Below are 15,924 nucleotides of genomic sequence, written 5' to 3' on the forward strand. Positions count from 1 at the left end.
ACTCATGACCTCATGGTCAGAGTGATTTATTGCAGCTGCTCAACAGCCTGTGCCACAGCCCGGCCCTGACATAGTCATCCAATCAATCTGCATGTGGCAGCAAAAATGGCGTGTCACTGCTGACATGCATGTCATAGGTTGGCCATCACTGAGTTAGAGGAATATATAAATTTCCAAGAATAAATGCATTGGTAGGGGGTTGAACTGGGTGGTCCACGAGGTCTCCTCCAATTCTATGATTCTATGATATTTGACATCCCCCCTAATCCATACTCTGACCCATATGTGATACCAAGGCTTCTCTGCTTCCCAAATATTTGGTGTCCAAAATGCATACCCTCCCAATATTTCACAGATCCGTGAGTTCATCTCTTGTTTTAACATTTTATTTTGTATGTTGACCTTTTATGACTGTTTTTATCGATGTTTGATGTTTTATTGTTGAGTAATTTGTTTTATTGTTTTGCTTTTGCTTTTATATTGTTGTGTCTGGGCAAGGCCCCATGTAAGCCGCCCCGAGTCCCTTTGGGGAGATGGGGCGGGGTATAAGAATAAAGTTATTGTTATTATTATTATTATTATTATTATTATTATTATTATTTTATTATGACACAGCAAACAAGATAGATATGCTGGATTTCATATCACAAAATCACAAGTCGAACACTTCCCAAGTGTCTAGGACTGTGTGATGTATTTTCGGATGATGCGTGCAGATCCCAGTAGGGTGGCCTTTTGCAGCTGGCAGATCGTAATTTTGTCAATGTCTATTGTTTCCAAATGCCGGCTGAGATCTTTTGGCATGGCACCCAGTGTGCCCATCACCACCGGGACCAAATGCACTGGTTTCTGTCAGAGTCTTTGAAGTTCAATCTTGAGGTCCTGATAGCGGCTGAGTTTTTCCTGTTGTTTTTCGTCAATGCGACTGTCACCTGGGATGGCGACATCAATGATCCAAACCTTTTTCTTTTCCACAACTGTGATGTCTGGTGTGTTGTGATCCAGAACTTTGTCAGTCTGGATTCGGAAGTCCCACAGTATCTTTGCGTGCTCATTTTCCAATACTTTTGCAGGTTTGTGATCCCACCAGTTCTTTGCTGCTGGGAGCTGGTACTTGAGGCATAAGTTGTTGTTGTTGTTGTTGTTGTTGTTGTTGTTGTTGTTGTTGTTGTTATTATTATTATTATTATTATTATTATTATTATTATTAGATGTACCCAAGCAAAAATAGGATCATGGCTAGTTACAATGCCTGTTCTTCTCAGGCACAACATTCCTGATAATCTTTCTTATTTCTCTAGACATAGCTCCAACATCAATCTTCACCATAAGCTTTTAACCAAAGATCCCTTGGAAATGAAGGAGAACTGCTTCAATGAAACATACCTCTTGAAGGACATGGCGAAAGAGCCTGTCCCCGATGACTCCTTGCAAAGAGACCTCAGGCAACAGACATCTGTCATCTTTAAAGGGATGAACAAAACTGGCAGCCTGGTCTTCCCGATGAGCAAGATGGGGGAACCTTCTCCTTTAAGCTATGGGTACGACCCAATAAATGATGGGGCTGTTCTGGATTTGAGCACTACATCAAGCGTCAAGTCCGGGAGCAGTGACCATTCTTGGGATTCAGATGGAGGTGAGGACAATGATCCCGGAGCTTCGGAAGACAGTGCTGAAAGCTGTGAAAGTATCTGCTTAATGCCAAATGAAGACTATTCTCTGATAGACAACTCAGACCCAAGCTTCTCAAATCTACCTTCCAGTTTGCCGATTACCTGTGATCTATGCCAAAAAAGCTACAGCAACAAAGGGACTTTCAGGGCCCACTACAAAACTGTGCATCTCCGTCAGCTCCACAAATGCAAAGTCCCGGGTTGCGACACCATGTTTTCTTCTGTTCGGAGCCGAAACCGGCACAGTCAAAATCCCAATTTGCACAAGAGCTTGATCACGTCGACACACAGTCTGCATTAACACCTCACTTCCAGAGCAGCTGACCTTCTACAGTCAAACATTTCAGATTTATTTTATTTTATTGGGTAAAGGTGATCTAATGAGACCTGTCTTATTCGCTGTGCTTCCAGTATGTTTTACACTGAGCCCACCGGAAACACAAAGCAAAATTCTGCTATTCTTTGTCACTGATTAAAAATGTGCACATTTTGCTTTTTTTTTTAAAGTATGGCTTTCACCACTTAGTCATAGATGTTAATAATGCAAGAACATTAAAATGAGGGGAAGATGATGTTATAAGCCAGGCATGGGCAAACTTCGGCCCATTACACACAGTGTACTAGGCATGTCTGATCAATAAAAAAAATGTTTCAATTCTCGTTTCTAAAGTAGGGGGCGCTGGCGCTTCAATGTAGAAAGTATTTCCGATTTTTTCACCCAAAACTTTCGGATATTTCTGAAAATTCGTAATGATTCTAAATGTTTCTAAAATGGCGGACGCGCATGCGCAATCGCCAAAAAAAAGGAACCTGGGGGGGGACTTTTACAGGGCTCTCCCGCCCTCATTTCTTGAGCTATCCTCATCAACCCTAGCCCCCACCTTTGCGTCCATCGTGGAAGCTTCTGATTGGCCGGGGAGCGGCAGCCATGTTAGGCTGCTCTAAGCTCCCATTCTAGGTAGGTTGCAGAAACAAAACAAAAATTAAATTTTTTTAAAAATATATATTTTAAAAAATTTGGGGGGAAAAATTAACAAAACATTAAGAGACAATTAGAGAATGGGCCAACAATGGTTCGAATTACATTGCCGGTTGCGCTGTGAGACAATGTCTCGGAATGCGTATCAAAAAGCGAGAACAATCCGAAATAATTCCGATATACGATTCAAAACGATTTTTTGGACATGTCTACAGTGTACTTTTGTCCATTTCTACAGTAATCCTCTGGTTTCTGAGTTAACACACAGATGCGTGTAGTCCCTGCCTACACCGATTTCTTTCTTTCTTTAATTGAGAAAAGGGGAACCTCAGAATTGTGGAAGTCCAAAATATAGGTATAGTAAGGAGGAAAATATATCAACAACTAAGTGCTGATATATTGAAACTGCGCAATTGCTGATGAATAAATTAATTTTAAAAACTACCATGAAAGAATCATGATAGAGGATTACTGGCAAGGAAAGGAGCATCAATACTCATTTGGAGACTGCCCACAGGAACACCCACTCTTCAGTGTCACTAAAGCGATGTCATACAGGTGAATATGACCGATCCCATCCCATGTTAAATTAAGCACCTTCAGCCGTTTCCATGCGAATCGGGAGCTGTGAGGACAATTACTCCTGACTCTATAATCCTCTATTTCTACACACTTTTGAAACAGTTTACAGACAGAGCCCCACAGGCAACAGGCAGAAGTAGTTTTGCATTCGTATTAGAGTTGTGCAATCCGGGTAAACCACGAGACGTTTCATGCGGGAGCCCTGATCCTTTATTTGGGAGCCTCCCGAATGCGGGAGGATGGCTACAGCACGAGAATTTTGGATGAATGGATTTTAATCATATGTTTTATATGTTTATATTGTTTAAATTGTTTTAATTGGATTTTCCTTGCTGTTTTAATTATGTGTAGGCATCGAATTGTTGCCAATTTTGTACGCCGCCCTGAGTCCCTTCAGGTGAGAAGGGCGGGATATACAGTAGGGTCTCACTTATCCAAGCTAAACGGGCCGGCAGAAGCTTGGATAAGCGAATATCTTGGATAATAAGGAGGGATTAAGGAAAAGCCTATTAAACATCAAATTAGGTTATGATTTTACAAATTAGGCATCAAAACATCATGTTATACAACAAATTTGACAGAAAAAGTAGTTCAATACGCAGTAATGTTATGTTGTAATTACTGCATTTACGAATTTAGCACCAAAATATCATGATATATTGAAAACATTGACTAGAAAAATGGCTTGGATTATCCAGAGGCTTGGATAAGCGAGGCTTGGATAAGTGAGACTCTACTGTACTGTGTTTCCCTGAAAATAAGACAGTGTCTTATATTAATTTTTGTTCCCAAAGATGTGCTAGGTCTTATTTTCAGGGGATGTCTTATTTTTCCAGGAAGAAAAATTCACATTTATTGTTAAACAAAAAAAAAACATTTATTATATACTGTACAGTAGTTGTCATCACAAATCAGCATAACCAGACAAACTGTGAATCCTATCAAGAATTTCTTGTTACTACAGTAGAGTCTCACTTATCCAACATTCGCTTATCCAACGTTCTGGATTATCCAACGCATTTTTGTAGTCCATGTTTTCAATACATTGTGATATTTTGGTGCTAAATTTGTAAATACAGTAATTACTACATAGCATTACTGCATATTGAACTACTTTTTCTGTCAAATTTGTTGTATAACATGATGTTTTGGTGCTTCTTTTGTAAAATCATAACCTAATTTGATGTTTAATAGACTTTTCCTTGATCCCTCCTTATTATCCAACATATTCGCTTATCCAACGTTCTGCAGGCTCATTCATGTTGGATAAGTGAGACTCTACTGTACCATTATTTCCATGTACAACTGATATGTACATTTACCAATCCTGCATGCTCTGGTGTTCTGTTTGGCAGGTGCTGGGCATGCTTCCAAACAAAAACTTTACTAGGTCTTACTTTCGGGGGAGGCCTTATATTTAGCAATTCAGCAAAACTTTGACTAGGTCTTATTTTTCGGGGATGTCTTATTTTCGGGGAAACAGGGTAAATGTTGGAAATAAATAAAATAAATAAATATCTGTTTTTACTCTGGGGGTACCGAAAGAGCTGTTTTCTATCAGCCCAGGGTGACTCTCCGTCTCCGCACACCCCACCCACTGTCCCTCCGGTTTCCAACTCCCAGTCAGTCCCACTAAATAAAAGAATCAGGAAAATTAAGGAAAATCAAAAAGATTCAACTGTGATGCCAAATAGGGGAGGAGGAGCCAAGATCAGTTCCCGCTTGCTTTCGTGTCAGGAGGGTTTTCGTACCGGGTACTAAAGGTACCGAAGAAAACGGATGAAATGGGGATACGAAATCCATGCACAACCCTAATTCGTATAATAGACTCCGTGGGACTCTATCTGTAAACTGTTTCAAAAGTGTGTAGAAATGGAGATCCTGCGATTTATGAGGTCCTGAGAGCCTACTGTATTAAGATTGGAGCATTAATGACGAGAAACAGAAAGCTGTCATCCATAAATGGCATCCCTGTGTTACATTTCCCCTTTTCTCTCTATAATGTGTAGTGAAATCTTGTTATATATCCTGATGCCATCAAGTTGTGTTTTGTTCCATCTCTACAAATGGTTGCCACGAAATGTTAGCAAATTTGCACGTGGGCAGAGTTATCAACAAGAGCGTTGGGTTTCATGTAACATTTAGCTCTGCCTCCAGGTTGATCTTACAGTATTATCGTGTACTTTCCGATTGTGTTTCTTTCTGCAATCGGTTATCCAGTGCCAGAAATCAAAGCCACTAATTTGAGAAGACAAAGCATCACATTCTGGAGGTCTTGATAAGTTTTTTTAAATTTAATCACAGATCATATTAAAATTGTTGCTACATTTTGGCTACTTTTGAAAAATGCAGGGTCTTTTTTAAACGCATGTAAATGTTTATATCTCAGTGAACAATGGAGCTGGCTCTAAGGCCCCATCTATACTGACCACATAACCCAGTTTCTGAATGGAGTTTATCTGCTTTAAACTGGATTATATGAGTCTACATCAGGCATGGGCAACTGCCAGCTGTTAGGAATTGTGGGAGTTGAAGTCCAAAACACCTGGAGGGCCCAAGTTTGCCCATGCCTGGTCTACACTGCCATATAATCCACCTTAAAGCAGATTCAAAAACTGGATTATATGACAAGGTAGATAGAGCCTGAGATGGATGTGCAAACTGCATAACACTGACGCTGCTCAGCAGTTCAAGCCTCCCATATTACTTAAAATACAGTAGAGTCTCACTTATCCAACATAAACGGGCCGGCAGAATGTTGGATAAGCAAATATTTGGGTAATAAGGAGACATTAAGGAAAAGCCTATTAAACATCAAATTAGGTTATGATTTTACAAATGAAGCACCAAAACATCATGTTAGACAACAAATTTGGCAGAAAAAGTAGTTCAATACGCTGTAATGCTATTTAGTAATTACTGTATTTATGAATTTAGCACCAAAATATCATGATATGTTGAAAACATTGACTACAAAAATGCGTTGGATAATCCAGAATGTTGGATGAGCGAGTGTTGGATAAGTGAGACTCTACTGTATAATGAAAATATCAGTCCCAAAGAATTGTTTTCAAAAAACCAGAAAACATTCCTTTGATATTTTGGTTAAAGAACTCTCCGTTAACTTCAGGGGCTTTTGAAAAACATGTGAATATAATAAGTAAAAGCTAGTAAAATGCTTCCAAAGACTTTTGAACTACAGTAGAGTCTCACTTATCCAACGTTCTGGATTATCCAACGCATTTTTGTAGTCAATGTTTTCAATACATCATGATATTTGGGTGCTAAATTCGTAAATATAGTAATTACTACATAGCATTACTGTGTATTGAACTACTTTTTCTGTCAAATTTGTTGTATAACATGATGTTTTGGTGCTTAATTTGTAAAATCACAACCTAATTTGATGTTTAATAGGCTTTTCCTTAATCCCTCCTTATTATCCAACATATTCGCTTATCCAATGTTCTGCCGGCCCGTTTACATTGGATAAGTGAGACTCTACTGTATAATGAAAATATCAGCCCCAAAGAATTGTTTTCAAAAAAAAAAGAAAACATTCCTTTGATATTTTGGTTAAAGAACTCTCCGTTAACTTCAGGGGCTTCTGAAAAACATTTGAATATAATAAATAAAAGCTAGTAAGATGCTTCCAAAGACTTTTGAACTACATGCAGGGCATTTTTTTGTAATGCAATCTGTATTTTTTTTGTGTTGTTGCTACCTTGAGAACAAGTTACTTTCTGAAAAAGAAGATAACGGCAGCATTTTTAAAACATTGGACAGGAAACAACATGAGATCGGTGAATGGGGTGGAAGCATTCATATGTTGCTCTGTATTTCAGATTTGTTTTGTCACTGTTGTTTATCACTAAAAGGGGAAATGCTTGTCTTTGTTGTGACATGAAAACGAGAGAACTGGTTTGGTTAACACTCCCTTTGAAACGAAAGCAGTGGTTGGTATAAATGTAATAATAATGTTGAATATCCTTGTCACTGTACACACACCGGTGTTCTGCATTATGTTCTATTATGCACTTAATGAAATTGGTCTTAGGTTGTATTTTTTATAAAAAGAAAAACATTTATGGTATAAGTAGTGATCATGTCATAGCATTACTCTGTTTGTGTCCTTGATGAAGTGGCTTTAGATAGCTTCTTTTCATTGATTCAACGGTCATATTATTTGTATTCAAAATTTCCGTCTGTTGTGATCCCTATGCATGGCAGTGACGGCACCTTTTGTACATACAAGGCCAAAGTGTTGAGAGTATTTTGCAATTCCTAGGATATTGAACCTTTCCTTCGGAAGTTACAATTTAGCTCAGTTTTTGTTTTCTCCGTACTCTTTATCATGTGATGGTGACTATTAGTGAGAGTTACATCCTGGACCTGGCAGGTGTTAGGAATTTTATGTGTTAGGGAAAACTCCCAAAAATACAGCAGAGCATCCAATAATACAAAAGCAGGATAATTATAGTTGAGCATTCAGCTCACAGCAAGCAGAGTGTGAAGTGTCATGTGGCTGTAAAGAATTTAGAGCTTAGGAGGCAAAGATCCAACTGATATTGGAAAGGTTACTTTGGGAATTACAACTCTCAGAATTCTGCAGATGAATTCGAAAGGAGTGTCCTAACCAAGTAACTTTTTAAATCTATAACAAAAAGGGTCCGCTCATTGTTCAGTTACATTTGTGACATCCTGTTGAAGTAAAGGTGGCTGGTTGGCAAACTGCAGTCTGTGATATTTTCTTCCATTTAGTTCACATTCTTTTTCATATTTAATAGTATTAGCAGTAGAAAAGTGGTTGCTGAATTTTATTTCAACATGAAAGAAATGTGTGCTGTAAATGAACGTTGTAATGCCCGCCTCCTTTGGGTTTCATTTCCACTGTTCCCACAAAGTAATACTATTTTGTATTTCTTCAGAATTTTCTATGTGTTAATAAAAAATTTACTGTTAAAGTCTTTGAGTTCATTTGTTCTAAATATGTCCTGGAAAAATATGTTTACAGAATTAGCATTCTATAAGCAAGTGGTTAGAGAAAAAAGATTGTTCAGGAACATGAAAGAGTAATTCAACCAGAAAAGTCATTCATAGCAGAGAACTGGATGAACCAATCTGGACACAATGTATTATTTGAGAGCACAGAAATGCTGGACCACTTTGACAGCATAATGTCAGACTACACAGAGAAGCCACTAAAATCCACAAACATGTGGACAATTTCAACGGAAAGGAGGAAACCATGAAAATGAACAAAATCTGGCTCCCAATATTAAAAAGATTCTAAAATCAGGACAGTAAATAAAGAACAACACTCTGAAAGAAGCAGAGGAATTCCAGACATGAATCAATCAGGGGCCAACTTTTTTGTTATTATATAATTTTGTTTGACTACATGCAATTTAATTTATTGATGTTAGGTTTAATTCATTGATGTTAGGTTTTAATGTGATTTTTTATATGCGGGGTTTCTCTGGGATTTTATGTCAGTATTGTTTATTTAAGGAGGCATTGAATGTTTGCCATTTTATGTTGGAATCCACCCTGAGTCCCCTTGGGGAGATAGGGCAGAGTACAAATAAAGTTTTATATTGTTATTATATAGCTAACACCTCCCAACAAAGGATTCCGCCAGGCAGGAAGCAGGCAGGCTTTGAAGCTGCAAGGCTATTCAATGCTAATCAAGGTGGCCAATTACAACATTCACACTTGCCTCAAACAGACAAGTGCTCTTTCTCCCACCCTGGACCTTCCACAGATATATAAACACTTGCCTAGTTTCCAAAAGACATCACAACGTCTGAAGATGCCTGCCATAGATGTGGGCGAAATGTCAGGAGAGAATGCTTCTGGGACATAGCTAGACAGCCCGGAAAACACACAACAACCCTGTGATCCTGGCCATTAAAGGCTTCGACAACACACTGAGACACTGCAATGTTTGAGGATGCCTGCCATAGATGTGGGCGAAACGTCAGGAGAGAATGCTTCTGGGACATGGCTAGACAGCCCGGAAAACACACAACAACCCTGTGATCCCAGCCATGATGAAAGCCTTCGACAACACATTGAGACATCACAATGTCTGAGGATGCCTGCCATAGATGTGAGCGAAATGTCAGGAGAGAATGCCTCTGAGACATGGTCATACATCCTGGAAAACACACAACAACCCTGTGATTATGGCCATGAAAGCCTTTGACAACACATTGAGACATCACAACATCTGAGGATGCCTGCCATAGATGTGGGCAAAATGTCAGAAGAGAATGCTTCTGGGACATGGCCATACAGCCTGGAAAACTCACAGCAACCCAATGGGATTATTCCTTCCCACCTAAACTAAGGATAATGAATATTTGATCCAGGCCACTTGCAGAGTAGATGTACAGCAGAGTGGAGGGTGATCCCTGCAATAATGACTAAGTAGAAGGAGAGAGCTAACTACGTAAACATGGAAATGTTTGGCAACAAATCAATTAACCTGTGGAAATTATAGCAAACTAATCTTGGAGCTGAGCTGGAGACTGGCATGCAGCCTTGTCCTCTCGGCCAAAGTTGAGTTTAGCAAAACAGGAGGATTCTTCCCTTGTCTTTTCACCTGGAGATGGATCCTGAAAAGGGGAAAATGTGGGCCAGGGATCTGGCAACCCTCATCGAGATGCTGGCAGCTGCCTTGAGGGCAATTCTTTCTTACCACCGGTGCTAGGATGGCTTTTCTCATAATCTGGGCTTGCTCACTGTGAATGGATGTTTCCCAACACGCCTTGAAATCCATGCCCGGGCAAGAAGAAGTGTCAAATCTGTTCCCAACGCTTGTATTTACAACAATGTAATTATGTACATAGAACGCCCATTCTCCGATGCTCCTTTCAGTGCTTTAGGAATCCACAAGGTGAGATCTCAAAAGTATTCAGCACAGAGCGCTTGCCTAATCTAATAGTTCGTGGCCAAAGTAAAAGAAATGCATTAGAAGATTAAAGAAAGTGGGGAGAGAGAGAAAACCGTAGTTGTGTCCGACTCTGGGAGTTGGTGCTCATCTCCATTTCAAAGCTGAAGAGCCGGCGTTGTCAGTAGACACCTCCGAGGTCATGTGGCATTGGCATGACTGACAAATTGGTATAAGTATATACAGTAGAGTCTCACTTATCCAACATAAACGGGCCGGCAGAATGTTGGATAAGCAAATATGTTGGATAATAAGGAGGGATTAAGGAAAAGACTATTAAACATCAACTGGATGTGAGAACCAGTTAAGAACTATTTAGAGAATGTGCTAAGATATGGAGTGGAAAAATTAAGATTGAGATTGGTATTTCTGTCAGAGTAATTTGCAACGCAGCAGTAGTTGGATGGAATCAGTGGAACGCAGAACGAAGAGACATCAGAGACGATGGTAAAACTATATACAAGTTTTACTGTAAGCAGTAATAATCAAGACAAACAAGCTTGCAGACAATAGACGAACACAGGACTTGACTCTCACTCTAGGCAGACAGCACTCGACTCAAAACAGAACTAAACGCAATCAGTAATGCATACACACTTGTGTCTGGACACTCCCTGGTTCCAGCCACACATCAAGGTCATCACAGCTTCTTAGTAATTAACTCTTTACAGACTATAGTACACTCTGGATGATGCAATCAGTATGCATTACAGGTAAGACACAAATTTCATTTAAACCCTACCAATGCACAAATCCCACATTAACAATTTCAAATGTAACTTCTGTAGTTTTCTGTATAAATAGCATGTAAAAGTAAGGGAGGATGGGAGTGGGATAAAACAATTAAACATTTTTTAAAAAAAACTATTTCTAAGCCGAAGAGCTAGTGTTGTCCGTAGACGCTTCCAAGGTTATGTGGCCAGCATGACTGCATAGAGCGCCATTACTTTCCCGCAGAAGCGGTACCTATCGATTTACTCACATTTGCATGTTTTCGAACTGCTAGGTTGGCAGAAGCTGGGGCTAATAGTGGGAGCTCATTCCACTTCCCGGATTTGAACCACCAACCTTTCGGTCAGCAAGTTCAGCAGCTCAGCGGTTTACCCATTGCGCCACCGGGAGCTTCTCTTTATAAAGTTTAAGGCCCTTGCTTTGATCTGGAATATGTGGACTCAGATAACCTAGTTCAAAGTAGATATTGTGGGATTTTCTGCCTTGATATTCTGGGTTATATAGCTGTGTGGAAGGGCCCTAACCTGCTCCCTGGAAAGCCGCTGAAGCTTTTGGCGGAAGGGAAATTGGAATAGTGAACCTCTTCTGCAGGTTGGCATGATTGAAACAGGATGCTCTTGTTGGTAGACAGAGCCCTCTATTGCAAACGATTTAGTACTGCAAGAGAAAATATCAGTGACCTTAAAGTGGATATTTAAAATCCTCTTGGCAGCTTAAGAAAAAGCTAATTGAAAAACAAGATGAACTGCTTCCCTTTCTCTTCTTTGCCTGTAAACCAGGGGAGGGTTGCCCGGTTTGCTATGAAACTGACATCTCCGTTTCTTAATATACCATATCTCAACAACCACAGTCTTGGACCAGCAATGATTTAGATTTAGACCAAACGCAGCGTTGCCCAAACACGAATCGAGGAAGATGAAATTCTGTCTCCCCCAAAAAAAAAACCCCATTATATTTTGATAAACATATTAGTTCTTATACACTAACAAGAAAAAAAAGCACAAAACACTACAACTCTTAAATTCCGTTTTTTAAAAAATCTACTATTCTTTGATAAGCTTTTGCTAATATCCTAAGGCAACAAAACTAAAACATGCAACTTTGGAAGAAACAAGTGAAAACAAAAGCAAGGACAATATTTTTTTTCTTTGTTATAGTAAAAGGTCAAATGTATATACAGTAGTGTCCTTCAGTGTTTCAATTAAAACACAGCACTAGATGACAGACTAGTCCCCAGGGCCTGATCAACTACATTCAAGAGTATTGAAGGAACTAGCGGAAGTTGTTTCGGAACCACTGGCAATCATCTTTGAGAGTTTTTGGAGAACACAAAAAGTCCCAGAAGATTGGAGGAGAGCAAATTTGGCCCCAATTCCCACCAAACCCTTCCAGTATTTCCTCTTGGTCATGGGAGTTCTGTGCGCCAAGTTTGGTTCAATTACATCAGGGGTCCTCAAACTTTTAAAGTAGAGGGCCGGTTCATAGTCCCTGAGACGGTTGAGGGGCTGAATTATCATTATCCCCAGATGGCGTAGTGGACTAAGTGACTTGAAGGTTTGGTTGCTGACCTGAAAGCTGCCAGGTTCGAATCCCACCTGGGGAGAGTGTGGATGAGCTCCCTCTATCAGCTCCAGCTCCATGCGGGGACATGAGAGAAGCCTCCCACAAGGATGGTAAAAACATCAAAACATCCGGGCGTCCCCTGGGCAACGTCCTTGCAGACGGCCAATTCTCTCACTCCAGAAGCAACCCCGGTTGCTCCTGACACGAAAAAAAAAATCATTTGGAAAAAAAAATACGAACAAATTCCTATGCACACTGCACATGTCTTATTTGTAGTGCAAAAAAACACCCCTCCCAACAACAATTATTTGTTCATTTATTTACTACATTTATATCCTGCCCTCTCTCGCCCCGAATGGGACTCAAGAGCGTCTTATAAATTGTATGTACATACAATATATTATATTAATGGCATAGCACAATATTAGCATTATATATTACTATATTGTATTATACCACTATACTGTAATATTATTAGTAATATTACATTTAATATATAATGTATAATTAATATTATGTTGCATTATTATTAGTATTATATTGTATGACATTGTAATATTAGTATCAATATTATATATACACTAGCTGTGCCCGGCCACGCGTTGCTGTGGCATTGTCTGGTGGTGTTGGTGAGAAATTGTTGAGGTAGTGGTGGCATTGAATGTCTGTTGTATGGTTGTCTTTATGTTTAGTATGCACACTGAAGTGGATTATATGGCAGCGTGGAGTCAAGATAATCCAGTTCAAAGCAGATAATATAAGATTCTAAATGGGTTATATAGCTGCGTGGAAGGGCCTTGAGTCTACACTGCTATATAATCCAGTTAAAATCTGATAATCTGTGGAAGAAGCCTAAGTGAGGCCTAACTGTGCCTGTCCCCTGGGCTGAGTAGGTTGCTAGCAGACCAAGTGGGCAGAGCTTAGCCCTCTAAAGTGGCAGCAATTGGATAAAAACTATTATTCCTCTCTATCTAATTAGGACTTTATTTTTCTTTTCTTTTTGTTGTATCAACCTAGAGCCATGAATGATGGGTTGTGTTGTCAAATTTCGAGGTTGGGAGGCCTGTAGTTTTGTTGTTTTGTCCGCTGCCCTGATGCCATCACTCTTTTATATATATAGATACAATATATTATATTATTAGCATAGCACAATATTAGCATTTAAAAAAAGGTACAGGTTTCCCCTGACGTTAAGTCCAGTCATGTCTGACTCTACCTTCCCGCCGGAGTGGTACCTATTTGATCTACTCACATTTGCATGTTTTCGAACTGCTAGATTGGCAGAAGCTGGCGCTAACAGCGGGTGCTCATTCCGCTCCCGGGATTTCAACCTGGGACTTTTTGGTCTGCAAGTTCAGCAGCTCAGCGCTTTAACACACTGTGCCACCAGGGGTCCCTGGGTGAACTACAATTCCCAAAAATCTTGGGTCAATCCTCCCCAAATTCCACTAGTATTCACAGTTGGCCATCTTGTGTCTATGTGCCAAATTTCTTCCAAATCCGTCATCTGCTGGGTTCAGTGTTCTCTGAATACGGATGAACTATCACTCCTGGATGACAAGGTCAATCACCCCAAACCTCACCAGATGGCCACGTTGGGTTTGTTTGCCAAGTTAGTTCCAGGTCCAATGTTGGTGGGGTTCAGACCGCTCTTAGATTGCAGGTGAACTATATATCCCAGTCCCTACAATGGCTATAAATCATGATGAAACCTCGCTGTCTAGTATTTTTAGTTGCTGTGTGCCATAGAAAATATGAAAGAATTAAGGGAGAGGCAGTGGGTGGGGTCATGCAAATTCCAGAGCAGTAGAGAGAGAAAATGCCAATATCCGCTGGATAATGGAACAAGCCAGGGAGTTTCAGAAAAACATCTACTTCTGCTTTATTGACTATTCTAAAGCCTTCAACTGTGTGGATGATAATAAACTATGGCATGTTCTTGGTGATATGGGGATACCAAGTCACCTTGTCTGTCTCCTGAGAAATCTGTATAAAGACCAAGTAGCCACAGTAAGAACAGACCACGGAACAGGAGACTGGTTCAAGATTGGGAAAGGAGTGCGACAGGGCTGCATACTTTCACCCTCCCTATTCAACTTATATGCAGAACACATCATGCGATGTGCGGAGCTTGAGGAATCCAAGGCCAGGGTTAAAATTGCTGGAAGAAACATTAACAACCTTAGGTATGCAGATGATACCACTCTGATGGCCGAAAGTGAGGAAGAGCTGAGGAGCCTTATCACCAAAGTGAAAGAAGAAAGTGCAAAAGCTGGGCTGCAGCTAAACATCAAGAAAACCAAGATTATGGCAACCAGACCGATTGATAACTGGCAAATAGAGGGAGAAAACGTAGAGGCAGTGACAGAGTTTATATTTCTAGGCAGATGCAGACTGCCACCAGAAGACGTTTACTTCTTGAGAGAAAAGCAATGGCCAACCTCACCAAAATAGTGAAAAGCAGAGACATCACACTGGCAACGAAGGTCCGCACAGTCAAAGCAATGGTATTCCCCATAGTAACCTATGGATGCGAGAGCTGGACCATAAGGAAGGCTGAGCAAAGGAAGAGAGATGCTTTTGAACTCTGGTGCTGGAGGAAAATCCTGAGAGTGCCTTGGACCGCAAGAAGATCCAACCAGTCCATCCTCCAGGAAATAATGCCCAATGGCTGCTCACTGGAGGGAAGGATATTAGAAGCAAAGCTGAAGTATTTTATAGAATCATAGAATAGTAGAGTTGGAAGAGAACTCATGGGCCATCCAGTCCAACCCCCTGCCAAGAAGCAGGAAATCGCATTCAAAGCACCTCCGACAGATGGCCATCCAGCCTCTGTTTAAAAGCCTCCAAAGAAGGAACCTCCACCACAGTCCGGGGCAGAGAGTTCCACTGGTGAACAGCTCTCACAGTGAGGAAGTTCTTCCTGATGTTCAGGTGGAATCTCCTTTCCTGTAGTCTGAAGCCATTGTTCCATTGCGTCCTAGTCTGCAGGGCAGCAGAAAACAAGCTTGCTCCCTCCTCCCTATGACTTCCCCTCACGTATTTGTACATGGCTATCATGTCTCCTCTCAGCCTTCTCTTCTGCAGCCTAAACATGCCTAGTTCTTTAAGCTGCTCCTCATAGGGCTTGTTCTCCAGGCCTTTGATCATTTTAGTTGCCCTCCTCTTTCCGCTTTCCAGCTTGTCAACATCTCCCTTCAACTGTGGTGCCCAGAATTGGACACAGTGTGATTCCAGGTGTGGTCTGACCAAGGCAGAATAGAGGGGAGCAGGACTTCCCTGGATCTAGACGTTATACCCCTACTGATGCAGGCCAAAATCCCATTGGCTTTCTTAGCAGCCACATCACATTGCTGGCTCATGTTTAACTTGTTGGCCACATCATGAGGAGACAGGAAAGCTTGGAAAAGATCACGATGCTGGGGGAAATGGAAGGAAAA

General features: G+C 40.5%; 1 protein-coding gene across 1 annotated transcript in view; it reads left to right on the plus strand.

The window, feature by feature from the left end:
* Positions 1-8,198, plus strand: part of bnc1 (basonuclin zinc finger protein 1) — a 34,424-nt gene extending 26,226 nt beyond the window's left edge. Inside the window, exon 5 of the mRNA XM_003229202.4 lies at positions 1,302-8,198. Coding sequence (XP_003229250.3) covers positions 1,302-1,974 — 673 coding nt within the window. The 3' untranslated portion in view covers positions 1,975-8,198. The remainder of the gene's footprint in view (positions 1-1,301) is intronic.
* Positions 8,199-15,924: the final 7,726 nt, after the last annotated feature.

This window comes from Anolis carolinensis, unplaced genomic scaffold (assembly GCF_035594765.1).
Source record: "Anolis carolinensis isolate JA03-04 unplaced genomic scaffold, rAnoCar3.1.pri scaffold_11, whole genome shotgun sequence".
NCBI lineage: Eukaryota > Metazoa > Chordata > Lepidosauria > Squamata > Dactyloidae > Anolis > Anolis carolinensis.